At 34.5% G+C, this 20,780-nt stretch overlaps 2 protein-coding genes and 1 long non-coding RNA gene across 13 annotated transcripts in view; 2 read left to right on the forward strand and 1 right to left on the reverse strand.

Moving 5' to 3' along the window:
* The window catches only part of G2E3 (G2/M-phase specific E3 ubiquitin protein ligase), a 62,333-nt gene extending 60,829 nt beyond the window's left edge, over nucleotides 1–1,504 (forward strand). For all 8 annotated transcript variants that reach the window (XM_042942895.1, XM_042942894.1, XM_042942901.1 and 5 more), the window contains one exon: nucleotides 1,116–1,504. In XM_042942895.1, coding sequence (XP_042798829.1) covers nucleotides 1,116–1,372 — 257 coding nt within the window. In that variant the 3' untranslated portion in view covers nucleotides 1,373–1,504. The remainder of the gene's footprint in view (nucleotides 1–1,115) is intronic.
* LOC122222426 overlaps nucleotides 1–6,489 on the reverse strand; it is a 30,131-nt gene extending 23,642 nt beyond the window's left edge. For 2 of the 4 annotated variants that reach the window (XR_006203749.1, XR_006203751.1), the window contains exons 1-3: nucleotides 6,194–6,391; nucleotides 2,291–2,380; nucleotides 1,153–1,232 (exon numbers count right to left, since the gene is read on the reverse strand). This is a non-coding gene — a long non-coding RNA (uncharacterized LOC122222426). Of the gene's footprint in view, nucleotides 1–1,152; nucleotides 1,233–2,290; nucleotides 2,381–6,193; nucleotides 6,392–6,421 lie in introns of those variants that run through there. The other 2 variants (XR_006203752.1, XR_006203750.1) reach the window with 2 other exon arrangements.
* The window catches only part of SCFD1 (sec1 family domain containing 1), a 114,949-nt gene continuing 100,657 nt past the window's right edge, over nucleotides 6,489–20,780 (forward strand). Inside the window, exons 1-6 of the mRNA XM_042942902.1 lie at nucleotides 6,489–6,631; nucleotides 13,134–13,204; nucleotides 15,353–15,441; nucleotides 16,715–16,805; nucleotides 18,994–19,116; nucleotides 20,542–20,629. Coding sequence (XP_042798836.1) covers nucleotides 6,574–6,631; nucleotides 13,134–13,204; nucleotides 15,353–15,441; nucleotides 16,715–16,805; nucleotides 18,994–19,116; nucleotides 20,542–20,629 — 520 coding nt within the window. The 5' untranslated portion in view covers nucleotides 6,489–6,573. The remainder of the gene's footprint in view (nucleotides 6,632–13,133; nucleotides 13,205–15,352; nucleotides 15,442–16,714; nucleotides 16,806–18,993; nucleotides 19,117–20,541; nucleotides 20,630–20,780) is intronic.

Genomic DNA, 20,780 nt, shown 5'->3' on the forward strand with positions numbered 1-20,780 from the left:
ATGTTTTATTTTTTTTTTTTAATTGTCTTAGAAAATTTGTTATAGTATATTAGTTTATTTCTTTGAGTTTTGCTTTTTGGTAATAAGACTTTTCATCTAACTCCATATTTACAGAATGTATTTCAAGACAAGTTTATATGACTGAGTTAAAAGTGATCAGGAAAGATTACAGAGTAAAGTTAAATTTTGCAATATATTGTCCTCTTGATAATTTGAGGTGAAAGGCATTCTTATGTGTAATTTTAAGAAACAGAACAGATGAACATAGGCAAAGGAGAAAAAATAAGAGAGGGAGGCAAACCATAAGACTCAATTATAGAGAACAAACTGAGAGTTGCTGGAAGGGAGGTGGGCAGCAGGATGGTTTAAATGAGTGATGGGCATTAAGGAGGGCACTTGCTGTGATGAGCATTGGGTGCTGTATGTAAGTGGTGAATCACTAAATTCTACTCCTGAAACTGATATTACACCGTATGTTAATTAACTGTTATTTAAATAAAAACTTGAAAAATAAATAAATAGGGGATTGCCACAGCATAGAGTAATCCTAAAACTAGTCATCGATTTCATCTTTTGCAATGTTAAGTTAAATTAAATTATTCTTCATCCATTGCTTAGGGCTATGGAAATGGTAAATATCATTGAGCATTAGCTATGTAAAATCATTCCATTTAAATTGAGCAGGAAGGATTTAAATTTTAGTTAAAATTCTTTTTAGGTGGGCTGTTTAGTTGTTTTACACCATTTATTTTTCCTCTCTGCATTTGATGAACTAGTTTCTTAAATAGGGATGATCCGGAAATGGTTTAAAATTATTTTTATTATCATGCCCACTGAACCTCTTTAATTATATGATAATTTTATATTAGAGAAGGCATTCGAATGTATAATGAGTAGTTCTACTAAATGATTTTCTGAGTTCTACTTTGAGGTTCAAATAAACATTTATTGGATGTACAGTTTTCCTCTTATTATATTTGATCTGGTGATTTAGTTTGTCTAAGATAGATGTTAGATTCTCTGCCTTTAAATATTCATTCACTGTCTAGTTGGGAAAGAGTCTATGATGATAGCAATATATATAACATGGATTTATTTTTTGGTAAACTTTTCAGATGGTAAATCTGCAGTAACAATGGAAGACATTCTTACTTTTGCAACTGGTTGCAATTCCATTCCACCTGCTGGATTTAAACCCACTCCTTCAATTGAGTGTCTTCATATGGATTTTCCTGTTGGAAACAAGTGTAATAACTGTTTAGCTCTTCCAATCACCAATACATATCAAGAATTTCAAGAAAATATGGATTTTGCCATAAAAAACACTCTAAGACTAGAAAAGGAAGAAAGTACTCACTACATTGGACATTAAATGTTTTGAACAAAGACATGCTTCTTTAAAAGCTGCTATTGATACTTTTTTGTTTCAGAAATCTGTCCATCATCATTTTTGAACAAACTTGCCAGCTTCTTGGCCCAATAAAATTTATGATATGAACATAAAGGGATGTTTTGGCCATTTAAGCTAAAAACTTTTTGTGTTAAAGTATACCAGTCAAAGTTGATATTTTTCTATTTTCTTAAAATACATGCTTCATAAACTTTAATATAAATAGTTTTAAAATAGCTGTACAGACTTTTTTCAAGTATAATAGCATGATATATATATATATATATATATATATATATATATATATATATATATGGGGGAAAAAACTTGTATTCACTATTTCTGCAAATTAGTATTAGCTATAGGATGCCACAATGTTTTTTCTAGTTTTACAAAATTTTCAAATTATTTCTTATTTTATTTTAAAGCATTAAATAGAAAAGCTAATTGATAAATCCTGTTATATAAATCAAAGGCATATATTCCAGGGAACGTGTTATAAGTGTTTTTTTTGTTTTGTTTTGTTTTTTTTCTAGGATGGCACTAAATTGATTAAAAATGCTTTTAGATTACTGATTTATATTAAAACAGACCTTCACTGCAATTAGATTATGCCTAATGGGAAGTATTATATGAAAAGCAGAATTGCACAAATATTCTAAAATCTATGGACATTCCGTATGGTCTTAAAAACACTTCTGAGGTGGATAAAATATAGTTGAAAATACCTAAGAAAGTGTCTTCTTTAAAGCCTTGTCTTTAATCATAGGATTTTTTTACCCTCTCTGTATCCCGTGTTGTATTAAATCACATTATGTCTGATCCGGAATCATTTTTGGTGTCTCAGTTATCTCTGCATCGCCATGTGGTAGGTTTGACTATTTGACAGTTATTTATTACCAAGATGGTTGTATGATAGGTAAACTGGTACCACTGTGTTATACAGTTATCTTCTTTGCTCTTGAAAGATATTGTTATTATAAAAGCAACCTAGAAACATGAGAAAGAAATGCAAATAGAATGAAAAACCCACTCTGATGTCACCATGCAGAATTAACTATAGTGTTTCATTGTATCTTACTATAAACTCTTTACCTTTCCTTGCCTTTTAAACTTTATTAATGTTACTAAAAATTAAAGAACACCTAAAAGTAACAAAAAAATCATATAATAACAATTTGAAGATACATAGTCCCATGGTCACGTCCCCATGTGTATGTTCTTACAAAAGAAGAAAGTGGAAAAGTCTTATGTCCCTAATCTGTTATCAAATATTAAATGGGTTTTCCACCAAGGTAAATTGGATAAGAGGTAAATCTTTATGAGAGGTTGGTTTTAATCACATTTTTTAAATATACATAGCAGATAATCAACTATTATCATATTCTCCCCAAGACATCCTTTAATTATTGATACTTTTTTAAAGGAAAACAACATATCTCTTAATACCAAAGGAAAACTAAAACATAATCCTAATACAATTTCCTTTGTTACACTTACTGACAGATCCAGCAAATTACAGTTTCATTTTAACTTGAAGTTTTTAAGAACTTGACACAAGGCATGTCTTTGTCTTGAATTGTTAAATTATCAAAAGTAATTAAAGGATTAATAAAAGTTTGAATACCTAATATAAACTTCAAATTTTCCATATAGCTTTTATTCTAAATGTGATGATAAATTGGATATTTCTCAACCCTAACTAGATTTTATGAAATTAAAAACCAGTATAAACCAAAAAACCTAATTAAAGCTATTTTCTGGTCATTTGTAGTTTTAATTTCTCCTGAAGTGGTAATTAAAACTGATGAAATTTCACACAGTTTTTGGGTAGGGTAGGGTTTGTATGGAAGCAATATGCTTGGTTGGCGATAACTAGAAACAGTATTTCAGTTCCTCATTTCACTATGTTATGTGTAGACAGGGACTTAGGGATAAGGTATGATGTAAATAATAATTTAGGATATTCACATTTTAAAGTGAAGCATACTTATTGCAAAGCATCTTCTGGGTTTAAGGATGTTCCATTAATTTGATATTTAGGTTAATCTGTATAGTTAAGGCATAGTAGAGAATCCTATATTTATTTTCTGCAGTGTTACTATGTCAAATGGTTAATATTGTGATTGTTCTTTTTCTTTTTTCTATTCATTGTTATAGCCAGTGCACAACTCTTACTGACATTGAATTTCTAAAGTCATTATGCTATGAAACCTTATCAATGTGTATTTGTATTTCCTAACTGTTTGAGTTGTTAAAATGCCATATATTTCAAGTTTGTTTTCCATTGGTCTCAATATTGAAGAAAACCATAAAGTCACCTATTACACATCTGCTAATGGTCTTTGGTTAGTTTTAAATTCTTTGTTTTTAGACATCTTTTAAGCCTTTTGTTATGGGAACTTCGTCTGAAGACCTTTTATACAATTCTTTGTATTCTTGTACTTAGTCACTTTAGTGTTTTAGTATTTAAGGTTAAAGTTTCTTTAAAATACTTCATCAAACTGGGTTATGATTTTATACTTTGTAATATTTAATTTCCATATTATGAATAAGCCATTGTTTGGGTCAAGTAAAAAGCTTTCATTTGATTACTAACCAGAGAATTCACTTTGGCTTCTACTTTATGCTAAAACTTTCAGTAATTTTTTCCCTAAATTTATGTAATCTATTGTTACTTTTATACTCAATACTGAATGCTAAGTAAAGGAGATTATAATAGGTAAGTTTTCTCCATGACTTTGCCTTTAGTATTTAGTCATTATAAGAAAATGATTAGAACAAGATTCTATTTATGATAATGTAATTCTTTTTTATATAGGGATTATCACATGCTTCATTGTTAGTTTTAGAATAAGCTATTAAACTGTTCATGCTGTAAGTAATGCAATACAAAGTTTTATGCTTTAAGTAATGCAATACAGAGTATAAGAACACATTGAATAATGGATTACTTGAATGTGTATGTAGTTTAGAAAATTTTGGATTGTTTTGAAAAGACCCAATTTTCAAGTTCTCATTTTGACTCTTATCTTTTCCAGTTGCCCAACATATGCCAGGTATTATACTAGGTGATAGTTGATGTGTCAGCCTATTTTTCCATTTTTTTTTTTTTTAAGACTTCAGATGTAACCAGAAAACATGATAATTACAATGAAGTTTGTTAAATAAATATGTTCATGCTACTAAATGTGAAGTGCTTATATGAGCTAAATTAAATAACTTGTTAGGATTTATTGAGGTTAAGATTCTGACAATACTAGATCCAAGATCCTTTTCACATTTGAGAGATCCTGAATCCTCTGACTGACACCTGAGAACCTCTTCAGTAAGCCATTCTGTGACATTCTGTGTTAAACTTAAAACTATTCCCTAATGTAAAATAATAGTTTTTTTGTCAGGATAAATTATTTAAGCCAAAAATCTGGATAGGTAGAGCCAGGCTACAGTAAATAAGGGGTTAACACTCTGAAGCCATAGTTTGATTCTTTCTGATTTTAAAAATGGGTAACAAATTCCTTTCTCAATCTCAGCCTCACAGGGTCTATTTTATATTTGTCTACTGTAATCATTCTTCTGTGGAGTATAATATTTTATACGTTTTTGCCACCCTAAGTGCATTCCTTAGTCAGGACACTATATTATTCCATATGTATATATTGTATAGAACTGTTAAACATTGTTTTAATGTTTTATATTACTGTGACTCAGAGTCCTGGGAAGAAGTCTGTGATAGAACTGAAATGGTTAACAGGTTTGCGTTTGAAAGTAAAAGTACACAAATCAAGATTGTGCTTTCAGGTACTGGAAGATGGGAAAGTCTATATATTCTACATTTCATGAAGACAAACAATGAAGTACAACTTTCCCCTAGGGTAGGGATTGTTATTTCTGTTTAATTACAGTACATCTAGATCACTGGCAATTCCTTCAAAATAACACTGAATAAAATAGTAAATGTTCCAGTTAAGTTTTTAGTGAATATGCCAGTTAGCTGTGAAAACTAGAGGATGCAGTTCTTAAAGGTAAAGAATGTAGGTTCATAACCTTTGATCAACCTCTTCCTATTTTCCCCAGTCACTTGTCCCTGGTAACCACTCTTTGTTTCCCATGAATTTGACTTTTTTTTTTTTTTTTTTAAGATTATACATGTAGGTCATTTGATGCAGTAACAACTTTTCAGCTAGAAGATGAATAAGGTCTGAGACCTAATATATAACATGGTGACTACAGTTGATTATTGTATAATTGAAATTTACTGAGTAGATTTTAAATCTCACCAAAACAAAGATAAATATGTGAAGCAATGGAGGTGATAACTAGATGGGGGGAACCCTTCACAATATATAACTATATCAGATCATCACAGTGTAAACTTTATCTTTTGAATTTGTCAATTACACCTTGATAAAGACAAAAAATTACACAATAACCAAAATTAGTTATCAATATCGGATATGTTTTGTCATCACGCAGTTTCAAGTGTATATTAAAAACCAGCTGTCCATTAACCAAGCAACCCTCCCCCACATGTGATTTTTGCAGTTACTAAAATCAAAGGAGGAGGATATTCAGTTTGCTATTTTGAATCTTCCTAGCTCCTGTGTTCATGTACGCAAAACACCATAAAACTAGACCATTTTGCCTAAAAGATAAGATTGAGAAATCTGCCAAATTAGAGCAATGCTCCAAAGCTGCCTGTTTCCTTGGGAAAGGGGCAAAGGGGAGACCTCTCCTGCTGCACTGGGAAGGAGAATGGAGGCAGCTTTTAAAAGCCTACTTTGTTCCTGGAGCTTCACTTACTTTAGTCCAGTGATCGTTAGATCCCCTAGAGCCTTCTCACCACTTAAGAGATCTGTAAACGACCAATTTAGTATTTAATTAGGTTCTTAGCATTACACCACGCTCCTACCCTAACAACTCTATTCAACGCAGCTACCATCTGAGAAGCTGTGGCTTGATTAGATAGGATAAAAATTTCTACTATTACGCAGCTGGAAAGTAAGCACTACCAGGTGTTCAGGTACTAACTAAGCTCACTGCGTCTCCAAGCTCTGAAGAGAGCTGAAGGAGGCGGGATCCGGCCACCAGGAACCTCCCTTGACCCCGCCCCTCTGGGCTTTGCTTCCGGGGCAGTCCGGGCAGCCACGTAATCCTCGGGTTCTTCACTAACCGGGCAGTGGATGGTGGGAGTCAAGATGGCGACGGCTGCAGCAGCCAGTATTCGAGAGAGACAAACAGGTACGTCTTACTCCCTTCTCCCTGCGGTTTTGTGCCTGTGGTGGCGATTTCTTCTTCTCCTGCTTGTCGCCCTCCCTCGGTCGTGGTGTGTGCAGCTCTGAGATGGACCTCCTGAAGCTCAATCCAGTTCCCAGAGCATCGAGAGCCCCTCCCCTTTTGAGTTTTTAGGCAAGAGATGTAATAGCTCGAGAACGCGGCCTCATTTGTGGTTCAGGAAAAGGGGCTTAAGGGTTGCTATGGCCCTGCTCTTGTCCCTTTTCTGCTGGGCCTCAAAAGGCCATCACAAGAATATCTGGCAGCTGGCAGATAACAACATAGATATTCCCCTGTGTTGCCACCTATGAAGTCTCCGGGTTTGTTTCTGTGCCTGGTCCAGGTCTTCCCTAGATTTTAATGTTGAAAGAGTTTAGTTTGGGGGCATTTCCTCCACAATTACAAAATTTAAGTATTCTTTCAGAGCAGCTTACCTTCTGCCATTTCTCTTCTTTGGACCAGTCTTTTGGGGGTACCTGAAGAGAAATGCCCAGTGATAAAGATTTCCTTCTTTAGCTTACTGGAATGGAATTCAAGAATGGCAAAAAACAAATGAATTAGTAGCTTTGTCATTTTAACCGTTTGACAAATTAGTATTATAAAACTATTAGTTTCATCCTCGATAGAGCAGTCATACAGCTTCTGTTTGTACCGTTAAATGTGTTTTTTTTAAAGTACATACTTCTTCCCTTTAGCTTTCATATTTTTACATGTTAGATATTTTGTATTTACTTATTTTTTGTAAACTTCTGATGACAACAGAGTTTATACCTGTTAGCTACAGACTAATGGTTTGTTCCTGTTAGCGAATTGTCCTGAAAGTTGGCAGGCTGTGAATTCTGAGGAGCTGATAGAAACAAACCATCAAGAGTATGCACAATTGGAAATTCTTTCCCTTGTAATTAAGTTCTTTTGCATGTTAATTCGAACTGGAAAATAAATGGTTAAAATTAATATGGCTTACCAGAAGGGATTTCAGCTGTGCTTGATTCCTTAGGAATTCAAAGAAAAAATGATTAGACTATCTTGTGATAACACAGTGCATATGGAATTGTGTTCTGCTTTTTCCATTAGATAAATTTAGTATAAGCTATCAGGTGAAGTTAGGCATAATTTAAGTAAGTAAGGTTTGGGGAATACCTGCCATACGTTTTACCAGTAAGCAAATAGAAGCCCCAGTTGTCTTGCAGTATGGTTCTGACAGCTTAATGAAGCTCAATGAATTAGGTCATGTTACATATTAAAGTAAAATAACATATCAAGGAAGACTTAGAAAGCAGCGTTTTGCTTAGAAACCAATAGAAAGCAGCGTTTTGAAAAATAAAATTTTTATGGTAGTAATTTTTATATGCAGAAACTTTGTAGAATGTCGAATCCTAATATAATTTCAATTTCTGTGGAAATACACTTCATTGTAGTAAGATTTCACATTACAACTAGATAGGTTATGCCATAATAATCATTTATCAGATTAGTACTCTAGTTGAGTTCTGTCTTATTTTCGGACAAAGGTAAACCCCTATATGTGTGCTAGAGTACCAGAAGTAAACCTTTCCCTCATGACTATTGAGAATGTTTTTGGAAGTAACTCAGAATCACTTCTCAAATATTCTAGATGAAGACACCATGGTACACAGGAATTTGCGATCTATTTGGGTAGATAATAGCTGATACTGAATAGTATTCCTAAGCATTGTTTTAAGTGATTTTATGTGTATTGTCTCCATTTTATAGATGAGAAAACTAAGGTATAGAGAGGATAACTGACTAGCATGGTTATTTTTTGTTTTCCTGCTTGAAGAATATTTATCTTTTAAAGGTCATCTTAAAAGTCATCTGATTTGTGAAAGTTTCTTGGATCACTCACCCTCTTTATTCTTACCTTTAGTGCAACAGACAACATCCTGTGTTACCTATCGTTGCCCTTCATGCATGCCTCTCTGTTGAAGGTTCTTGCTCAACACTCCCGCTTCTCAACCTTGGCAAGCCGCAGATCCACTGCTTTCTTTCTTGCAGTGACCTAATGTAGCCTCTTGGCTTTAGATATCATCTATATGTTAATGATCCCCAAGTTTATATCTCAGGCCTGGACCTTTTCCTCTGAATTCCATTTACCCCATTTCAATTAATAGCAACTCCACCCTTGTAGTTAGTTGCACAGGTCAGAAACCTTTAAGGTTTCTTGACTTCTGTTTTTCATATCCCACATCAGATCTGTGAGTAAATGTTACTAGCTCTACTCTGAAAATACATTCACAATTTGACTGTTGGCATTGCTTTCACGCAGGTCCAGAACGCCAAGAATTTCTGCAGTAACCTCTTATTTAGTTGTTTTGCTGTTATATTCCTGTTCCCCTTCATTTTTTTTCCCCACAAAGTAACAAAGTGATCTTGTCACATATTTGCGCAGAACTCTCCAACAGCTTTCCATTTCAATCCTGGTAAAAACCAAAATAATAATATAGTGGTCTACAAGGCCTTATGTGATATATTTCCTGCTTAACTTTCTGACCTGACTCCCTATTGCTCTCCCCATTGCTCTCCCCTTTGCTTGAACACGTTGGAATGCTCCCACTTGAAAGCCGTTTTATTTGTTACCCCTTTCTGGATATTCTTTCAGAGACATCTGCATGGCTCACTCTCTCATCTTTACTCATATGTTACCCTCTCAGGAGGCCTTTCTTGTCTACTGTATTTAAAATTACACTGCAAGGGGACACCTGGGTGGCTCAGTCAGTTAAGCATCTGACTTCGGCTCAGGTCATGATCTCGCAGTTTGTGAGTTCAAGCCCCACGTCAGGCTCTGTGCTGATAGCTCAGGGCCTGGAGCCTGCTTTGGATTCTGTGTCTCCTCCTTTCTCTGCCCCTCCCATGCTCATGCTCTGTCTCTCAATAATAAATAAACGTTAAAAAATTTTTTTTAATTACACTGCAGGGGCTCCTGGATGGGTCAGTTGGTTAAGCATCTGACTCTTGATCTTGGCTCAGGTCATGATCTCACGGTTATAAGTTTGAGCCCCACATCAGGCTCTGCGCTGACAGCATGGAGCCTCCTTGGGATTCTCGCTCTGTCCCCCTCTCTCTCTCTCTCTCTCTCTCTCTCTCTCACTCTCTCAAAATTAATAAACACTAAAAAAATTTTTTTAATAAAAATAAGTAAAACTAAAATTACACTGCAGCTCTCCCCCCTTCCCTTTGTTTTACTCCATAGCACTTAATATAATCTTATATGCCATATGTTTAACTTAATCTGTTGTGTTTTTACCCCAACTAAAATGAAAGTTCCTTGAGGATAGGTAATTTTTATTCAGTCTGTTGTGTTTAGTGCCATCGGCTGGAGCAGTGCCCAGCATATGGTAAACAATAACTAAACATTTGTTGAATGAATAGTAAATGTGGTTGAATATATAGCAGATGAGTAAAGAAAATATTTCAGGTTAGGGTGAAACTATATTAACCAAGTCTAGAAATGATATGTTTAGGGCCAATTAAGAAAACTAGTTTGCCATTTCATTTAAAAGCAATGATTTAAGCCTATAGGAGAGTTACTCTGATGAAACTAAAAATACATTCTTACATATTCTTTGAACACAGGCCCTGTACTTTATTAACGAATCCACTGTGTCAAAATCTGTTAACAAGTTAGCCAAGGATCACAGTTGAAGAAACTCACCTAGATGGGACTAGGAAGGCAGATGTGGGAATATCTGCTGATACTGGCCTTTTTCAGTAAAGTAAGGCCTAGCTCTAGAGAAACTATACACCTGGGACTCTGATGCAGCCTGGGCTGTGGTTTTTCCTAGTTGTCCCAAGAATGTGAACAGTTCCTAGAAACAAGATTTTCTTTTTGTTGGGCCATGGGTGCCAGGGTGATGATGGCTATATTGCCTGGAAGTGGAAGAACTTGCTAAAAGCTCAGTGGGAGAGTTCATTCTGCAGCACCTTGTATGCCTCCTATGTTACTTCAGTTTTAAGTACCAAAGTGTTTTTTTGCTTGTTTATGTATTTTTTTGTATAATATCATAGTATCTGTAAGCTTAGCATTTAATAGAGGTTTTTCTAGTGTGTGAATCAATATACCAAAAATTAATACACTGGTGATTTGAATATTATATGGTCAATTATATATACTATATATATAATATATAGTATAACGTATTAAGTAGGGAAGAGTATGACCTGTAGATTATTTTGTATTAATAAAGTCTAATCCAAATGCTTTTATTTTTTATTTTTTAATTTTTTTAAATGTTTGTTTATTTTTGTGAGAGAGACAGAGCATGAGCAGGGGAGTAGCAGAGAAAGAGGGAGATACAGAATTCGAAGCAGGTTCCAGGCCCTGAGCCATCAGCACAGAACCCGATGTGGACCTTGAACACAGGAACCATGAGATCATGACCTGAGCCAAAGTTGGAAGCTTACCCAGGAACCCCCAAATGCTTTTAAAGATCAACCAAATAGATTTCAGGGTTGCCAGTCTTAAAAATTAAATTACCCAACTAATACCCTTCCTTGAATATTTGGCCTTTCCTTTTTTTTTTTTTTAATTATTATTTTTTTATGTTTATTTATTTTTGAGACAGAGAGAGACAGAGCATGAATGGGGGAGGGTCAGAGAAAGAGGGAGACACAGAATCTGAAGCAGGCTTCAGGCTCTAGGCTCTGAGCTGTTGGCACAGAGCCCGATGCGGGGCTGGAACTCATGAACCGTGAGATCATGACCTGTGCAGAAGTCGACGCTTAACCGACTGAGCCATCCAGGCACCCCAAGGACTTTTCAACTTCACACAGAAGTATAGAGAGATTTTAATTTTCCTTAGAAAATATTTCTGAATCTGCAATACACATGAACAGATGAGCACTAAAAATCTCAAAATTCAATAACACATAGAGCATAACTGCTTTGATTTTAGAAATTGTATATTTTCTTATCATGAGTTATCTACCATATCTGTGGGAAAGTCTCACTTTTTCCATGGAGCATATAATATTGAACAGTATAACTTTTCATTGAATCTGATGAGACAAATTGGTCATAAAATGTATTACAAGATAACTAAAACATAGACCTACTCTATGAAGGTTTTGTATATGAACCCCTTAAATATATCCTATGTAGTTTTTGTTTTTCAAAAGAGTGATGCTGATCTGTGCTTTCAGGCAGACAGTAGTAAATAGACAACAACACCAGTTATCTATTGAGACCACTGCAAATTTGTAGTTGATAAAATTTCTTTTTGCATCTGTATAAAACGTATGAGGAAATGTCTATTGATGTCTTCTGCCCATTTTTAATTGGATTATTTGTTTTTTGGTTGTTAAGTTGTATAAGTTCTTTATATATTTTAGGTGCTACCCCTTTATCATTTGCAACAACGTGGATGGAGCTAGACAGTATAATGCTAAGTGAAATAAATCGGAGAAAGACAAATAACATATGATTTTACTCATGTGGAATTTAAGAAATAAGCAAAGGAGAAAGAAAAAGAATAAACCAAGAACAGACTCCTAACTATAGAGAACAAATTGATGGTTATCAGAGGGGAGGTGGGTGGGGAGATGAGTAAAATAGGTGATGGGGATTAAAGAGTACACATCATGATGAGCACTGAGTAATGTACAGAATTATTGAATTACTCTATCATATATCTACAACTAGTATAACACTGTATGTTAACTATACTGGAATTAAAATATTTTTAAACTAAAAAAGAGTAGTGTGGGGCTTGTCAGGAGGAATGGAAAAGGCTTCTTTCAGAACATTTTCCACATTGTCATCTGGGGACAGAAAATCTCCCCAAACACTTGCCCAATTAGCTGTTGATGGAATGGTCTTACACAGTCTGACCTGCTTTTACATATCCATTCATTTGATTTATCAGTTTTACTAGAGTGATTTGTGCATTTTGTTTTGAGGTGGTAAGTAATAGATGAGGGGGGTGGGGAATGAAATCATGAAAAACAATAATTTTTTTTAAATTCTTTTAATGTTTTTTATTTATTTTTGAGAGAGACACAGAGTGTGAGCAGGGAGCAGGTAGAGAGAGAGAGAGAGGGAGACACAGAATCTGAAGCAGGCTTCAGGCTCTGAGTTGTCAGCACAGAGCCTGACATGGGGCTCGAACTCACAAATCGTGAGAATGTGACCTGAGCTGAAGTCGGTTGCTTAACTGACTGAGCCACCCAGGCGTTCCACAATGATAATATTTAAAAAAATTTTTTATAATGTTTTTTATTTATTTTTGAGACAGACAGAGACAGAGCATGAGCAGGGGAGGGGCAGAGAGAGAGGGAGACACAGAACCTGAAGCAGGCCCCAGGCTCTGAGCTGTCGCACAGAGCCCTACACGGGGCTCGAACTCACGGACTGTGAGATCGTGACCTGAGCTGAAGTTGGATGCTTAACCAACTGAGCCACCCACGCGCCCCCCACAATGATAATATTTAATAAGACTGTTTTCATTTCCAGTGGCTTTGAAGCGTATGCTGAATTTCAATGTGCCTCATGTTAAAAACAGCACTGGAGAACCAGTATGGAAGGTAAGAGACTTTATTTTAATTTTATTTTAACTTTATTTAACTAATATTTTAACTTTAATTTATTTTAATTATTTTTGCTTGGTCTTTATTGGTGGTGATTGGAGGGAATTTCTCGTTAATGCTGAACAGTAGCACATTTTAGTTATGCATGGAGAGTTTATTTTTATTTAACGTGGTTTCTTAATGTGAATCTTTTTAATAAACATTTTATGGTGGGAGACAGGCAAGGATAATAATATGCATCTAGGGAATCCAGCTGATCTCTTGAATGGCCCCTCACTAGTAGGTCTTTCATCTGGTTGATGTTTTGTTCCTTAGCTTTGCAGGTCCAGAATTTGGATCTCGCAGGCTTGTTCAAGGTTAGTCAGACTTGGGTAGAGAGTGATCTGTAAACCAGAATGCCAGTTTTAACCGACTCATGAGACAGTGATTTGTAAACCATAATTCTGGTTAATTTATGATATATAAAACTGTCAGTAAAATTGTTAATTGGACCAGAAAGCAATCTATAATATTTCTCCCTTGAGAAATGATGAAGTACCTTTAAAAATTCCTGTTCTTTAAGCTTGTTCATTTTAAACTTTATACTTTCTTTCTTCAGACAAACTAGAATTCAGCTGCTTAGGTTTACACTTGTTAGTTTATAGTCACTTTATATTTCTTTTTTGCTAATGATTGAGAACAACTCAACCTGGTAACTATTGGGGTGTTTTGAAAACTTTGATGATCCTTATAAGTCCTTTGGTTAACTCTAAAGATGGTTAAGGTCATCTATATGAATTCCTAGGTTAAGCTTCAAAATATCCCCTAATTTTTGCCTTCTTTCATGTTTATTTGTGGGCATCCTGTTATTGCTCCTTGAATAAACAATGCTCGATTATTGTTTCTAAAGCCTTTATTAAGCTTTTGAATTAAATAGCTCGAGAATTTCTTGGGTACAATCTGATTTGTGTCAAATTCTTTCCCTATCCATTACTTATGTATCACAAGATTAATAATACCCAGCCTCTTAGAACTAGAGCAGAAGAGTTTTAGCTTTTATTTTTTAATTTTTTTTATGTTTTTATTTTATTTTTGAGAGAGACAGAGCGTGAGTGGGGAAGGGGCAGAAAGAGAGGGAGACACAGAATCAGAAACAGGCTTGAGGCTCTGAGCCATCGGCACAGAGCCCGACGCAGGGTTCATGGATGGTAAGATCATGACCTGAGCCGAAGCCGGACACTTAACTGACTGAGCTACCCAGGCACCCAAGAGTTTTAGCTTTTCTAAAGGAAATGCTGTCATATAGGAAACACATTTTTTTATGACAGCACGTTTCATCCCTCATTAGCAATTTCTTACTCTGTAAAGAATTACTGATGTAGTTGTAAAGAAACACTAGTTGAAATTTCTCTTTTATTAGCCTTAACTCTAAAACTAATTTTAAGTTAGAAGATTCAGAGTTCTTTCTACCCCTCAAAGATGTCAGTTATAATATTTTAGAATGTGAAGAAATGTATGTGACAGAATAAGGCTAGCATGTACTCTTTAGGGACTTAATTTTTTAAAATTGTTTATTTATGTTTATTCATTTCCTGAGAGAGAGAGTCACACGGGGGAGGAGCAGAGAGAGAGGAAGACACAGAATCTGAAGCCTGCTTCAGAGCTCTGAGCTGTCAGCACAGAGCCCAATTCAGGGCTTGAACCCAAGAACCACAAGATCATGACATGAACCGAAGTCAGATGCTTAACTGGCTGAGTCACCCAGCCAACCCAGTCACTCACTCATTTTTTAAGTGAGCATCTTATTAACCTGAGATGCTTAAATTACCAAATTTTCTTTACAGTCTTAGAACTTGTTACCCATTAGTTTTGAGAGGGACTATTTTTACTTCTCTCTTTTTAGAAAGGATTGATGTAAACTTGGTGGGGGAAGTGTATGTGAGTTTGCTGAATATTAAAGATCCTTTATTATAGCTTAAGATAAGTATTTTGTAGTATGTTGCTAGTATGTTTATCCTAGCAAAAATATTCTATGAGAATAAATTTATGTAATGAATTCAGCATACATGATTTATTAAAATAGAATATACTTCAACATTGTCTTAATATGAGCTCTCTATCAACTGTTTACTGATAGTTTCAAAAACACGTTTTTTTTTAAACCAGGTGCTCATTTATGACAGATTTGGCCAAGATATCATCTCTCCACTGCTATCAGTAAAAGAGCTGAGAGACATGGGAATCACTCTGCATCTGTGAGTTTTAACATGTTTCTAATAATGACATTTGTTTTCAGGTATATTGCTAAAGGATATCTTTGGCCACCTTGAAATCCAGTTATTAAAGGACATCATTAATACATAAAATGTTAGGTTACAGTACTTGTATAAAACAACATTTAACTATTTACTTTGAAGTTAGAAATAATTCTCAGTCTGAAGTTTCATAATTTCAGAATTTAAATTTTCTCTCTCATGTCTTTTCGTAAAGACTAATTTACCCTCTTATATGAAAGAACAGACTGGTTGTCTTAAGTTCTCTTCCATCTCTGAAAATTTTTTATTCCTTCAGTTTGAATATGCTTTTTATTTATTTTTTTTAATTTTTTTTTTTTTTTACATTTATTTATTTTTGATAGAGACAGCACAAGTCAGGGAGGGGCAGAGAGAGAGGGAGACACAGAATCTGAAGCAGGCTCCAGGCTCCGAGCTGTCAGCACAGAGCCCAACGTGGGGCCCGAACTCACCAACTGTGAGATCATGACCTGAGCTGAAATTGGACGCTCAACTGACTGAGCCACCCAGGCACCCCTGAATATACTTTTTAAAGAATGTCTAAATTAGTTTATCGTTAATATGAAAAATTTAAGTATCTATGGGATAATGATTGTTAACCACTATAGGAGCTATCTATGTTGTCTTCTTAACTACTGAATGTATTTTATTATATTATTTCTGGTATGTTTGATAAATATAACAAATCTGTCTCCCTCTGTCTCTGCCCCTCCCCTGCTCTCTTTCTCTCTCAAAAATAAACATTAAAGTGTGTGTGTGTGTGTGTGTGTGTGTGTGTATACACATAGATACATATATATGTGTATATATATATATTTGATTTTACTTATGGTTAAATTTTTTTATTGTTTTTAAAGACTCCTCCAGCTTCCTGTTTTCCCTCTCTTGGAGAACTGAATTTTTCCTCTGCTCACCCTCCCCCAAACATATTTCTATGAAAAATGGGAATAAAATTGCTATTGAATGTGCTTTAGTTCTTATTCAGGAGGAATATTGGTATTAGAAATAAAGGTGATTGTAATAGAAGAGATGAAGACTGACATTAGGATCTTACTAACAAATAACGTTAGCACTGATAAAAGGAGAAGCCTGGGTTAAACGATTAATTGCAGCAAGAGCTTTTAGTGTACTGGTCATTGTCTGTAAAATGATTCATCCTTGGTTTGAGAAGTACTGTTTTAAACGATCTTTTTAGATAAATGACTAAGAAAAAGATGAATTTTATGTTTTTTAGGCTTTTACACTCTGATCGAGATCCTATTCCAGATGTTCCTGCAGTGTACTTTGTAATGCCAACTGAAGAAAATATTGACAGAATGTGCCAGGTAATATGAGTTCTTATATGTAGGGACAGGTTTTTTTATTTTTTATTTATATTGTTAATCAAAAAATTTTTTTTCAGGAATAGAATTTAGTGATTCATCACTTACATTTAATAGCCAGTGCTCATCCCAACCATTATCCTCCTTAATGCCCCTCTCCCCTTTAGCCCTTGCCCCCATCCGACACCCCTCCAGCAACCCTCCATTTGTTCTCTAGTTTTAAGAGTGTCTTATGGGTTGTCTCCCTTCCTATTTTTATATTATTTTTGCTTCCCTTCCCTTATATTCTCCTGTTTGGTATCTTAAATCCCACGTATGAGTGAAGTCATGTATTTGTCTCTGACTGAACTAATTTCACTTAGCATAATACATTCTAGTTCGATCCATAGAGTTGTAAATGGCAAGATTTCATTCTTTTTGGTTGCCAAGTAACATTTCATTGAATATATATACCACATCTTCTTTATCCATTCAGCAGTTGGTGGACATTTGGGCCCTTTCCAAACGTTGGCTATTGTCAGTAGCCAAACGTTGGGGTACATGTGTCTCTTAGAATCAGCATTGTTATATCTGTATTTAACTCTAGCAATTTTCTTCCTTATCTCTGTAGACATATATAATATCCAAAACAGTTTCATTTCAGAAATACAAGATTTATCCTAGCTCTTTTTCCCTTTACAAATTTGTAACTCCTTTTTCTGACAGTCACAAACATGACCCCCAATATCCTCAACATACTTATTTTCTCAGTCCTCATAATTATTAGTCCTTTATCCTTTAACCAATGTCCCAACCTTTGTTAAACCACTGCCCTGCTTGCTACCTTCTTCACACAGCCTCCAAATCCTCCGTTTTTCACACTTAAACATCTCCAATACCAGATGCATCTTAAAATTGATGGTGTGTTATAGAATTTTATTGGCAGCATTAATTCTTTCTTGGTGTTACATAACATAATGGTGCCTCTTTCAATTGACATTTTCTTAGATTAAAAGAAATGCAGGCATACCTTGTTTTATTAGGTTTCACAAATAATTCACTTTTTTAGAAAGAGAAGGTTTGTCACAACCCTGCATCAAGCAGGTCTGTTGATGCCATTTTTGCAATAACATTAACTCACTTTCTGCCTGTCACGTTTCGGTAATAATCAGACTATTTCAAACTTTTTTATTATTATATTTGCTATAGTGATCTGTGATCAGTGATAATTCGCTGAAAGCTTAAATTTTTTAGCAATGAAGTATTTTTTTTTTTTAACGTTTATTTTTGAGACAGAGAGAGACAAAGCATGAACGGGGGAGGGTCAGAGAGAGGGAGACACAGAATCTGAAACAGGCTTCAGGCTCTGAGCAGTCAGCACAGAGCCCGACGCGGGGCTCGAACTCACGGACTGCGAGATCATGACCTGAGCCGAAGTCGGACGCCTAACTGACTGAGCCACCCAGTCGCCCCTGAAGTATTTTTTAATCAAGGTATATACTCTTTTTTTAGACATAAGACTCTTGCACACATAATAGACCACAGTATAGTGTGAACATAATTTTCATAGACACTGGGAAACCAGAAAATTATTTTGACTCATTTTATTACAATGTTCACTTTATTGTGGTGGTCTGGAACTGAACCTGCAATATATCCAAGGTATGCCTGTATGGTTATTTAGATATCTATTTTTCCTAGAGTTTAAGAAGATAAGTAAATTTGATTTAAGAATTTGCCTGACTTAAATTATGGTACTTTTGGATGATTAAGAAGTAATACTTCTGGAATTGGTCATTGGAATTATGTCTGAACAGTGAAGGAAGTGTGTTGTTTTATTAAATGACCAGAGCAATAGAAGGTATTAGCTGCAAAATATAATAAGCATTTTACTTTACAAGAGAGCCATTTCTGGAGATTTTTAAGAAAAAGGCAAATAAACTATTTCAGAGCAGTTTTGTGTGATACTATAATTAGTAGAATTTTATTGATAATAGAATTATAACTTTAATTATTAATATATGGGTCCATTATATCTGGCAACCAAGTAACTAGTACTTCTACATAACTTTCTTCTCTTGGGTTTTTTTAATTGTCACTTAAATCTGTGTATTATCCTCCAAAATCTTACTCTTACAGTATCTAAATGATTTCTGTCTGTGGTCCTCTTTTATATGTGCGCATAGGAATGAAGTATTCATTGTATTTATAGGATCTGCGAAATCAACTCTATGAATCATATTACTTAAATTTTATTTCTGCTATTTCAAGAAGTAAACTGGAAGATATTGCAAATGCAGCATTAGCTGCTAGTGCAGTAACACAAGTAGCCAAGGTAAGAGATTTTGATTAGCTGATGACATTTTGTTAATGTAAAATTTAGTGTATTTTAAAACCTGTTAATTGACTTAAGTTTCTCATTTACAAAAGACGAGGTCAACCTAAGAAATATTTAGACTCAATACTTTTTTTGATAATGTAAATTACCTATAATTTGAACTAGGCAGAATACACCAACCTAATGGTACCTGTTATTTGATGAATTTGAAAGATAAAAATAAAATGCTTAATCAGTCTTTTAGTCTAGGATTTGTATCATCTTTTTAGCTCAACTTAGAAATGGTTTGACAGTTGGGTTGTTACAAATTATACTAAAAATATGTTGACATTATTTTATTTATAGTCACGGTATTATCTTCAGGTCTTACTTAGGAGAGAAGATCCAACGAAGTTACATTACATATTATAAGAGGGAAGGAATTTACAACAGGCCAGCAGTTCTACATCATAGTTACCATTTAGATAGGTTCAGCTTAGTTATAAATAAATCTGTCAAATCTTTTCTTGGTTACAGCAGTACTGTGCCTTGTGCTTTTTGACATTGGACAAGACATGAAATTCTAGGGAATCATATAGGGCAAATAAAAGACAAAACAACCATACATTTGCTTCCCATTTTTTCCCACTGAGTTTTCATTCTAAGATTTAGATAGTCTACTACTACTTCTGATTAGTTTTTGAGGCTTATGTTTTAATGTTCTTTCTTTTCAAAGTTTATTATTTTACATAAAATAATAGGAATGGTTTTCAATTTGCTTAACTAAATTCAGTGTACTTCTAAGAATTTTCTTAATTTTTCTCCTGATTTGCCCTTCTAAAGAACTAGTATAACTTTTTTCCCACTTATAAGTGTTCATGGTGGAAAAATTGTTACTATGACTTACTTAGGAAAGTGTGATTAAAGTGAACATAAAAATTAAATTGCAATTTTTTTCTTCAAAACTGATATACATTCCCATCCCAAGCACAGTTTTTGAAAAAATCTTTTTATCTTCATAAATGTTGTTATCTGAAGATAGTACTTTCCTCCTTGATAATTTATTGACCAAAGTCTTGTTTATATTCCTTTTTAATATCAACTCCTCATTCTTACCCAATGAGGCAATCTGCCACATGGTATAATTTTTGGTTATTAAATATAATGGTAATTTTTTCCATTATTTTCCATTGGTTGATTAAGTCAAGCTAAATGTGCTTTCAGTATTGCAAAATTGGGGTGCCTGGCTGGCTCAGTCAGGGTAGCATGCAACCCTTGGTCTCACAGTTAGTGAGTTTGAGGCCCACATTTGGCTCTCTCCTGTCAGCTGGAGCCTGCTTTGAATCCTCTGTCCCCACCCCGCTCATTCTTTCTCTTTCAAAATAAATAAAATTTTCAAAAATACTGTAAAATTGATATATAAACCTTTTCTTTTATTTCCAGGTTTTTGATCAGTATCTCAATTTTATTACTTTGGAAGATGATATGTTTGTATTATGTAATCAAAATAAGGAGCTTGTTTCATATCGTGGTATGTAAAAACAGGAATATTGTAATTCGTTAAAATGAGTGATGTACTGTAAAAAAAAATAGCACATTTAGTACTCTCAAAAACCAGCTTTGTTTACAGTAGTACAACTGTAAAAGATTTTTTAAAGCACACAAAGAAAACAAGTCTTAGA

This window comes from Panthera leo, chromosome B3, assembly GCF_018350215.1.
Source record: "Panthera leo isolate Ple1 chromosome B3, P.leo_Ple1_pat1.1, whole genome shotgun sequence".
NCBI lineage: Eukaryota > Metazoa > Chordata > Mammalia > Carnivora > Felidae > Panthera > Panthera leo.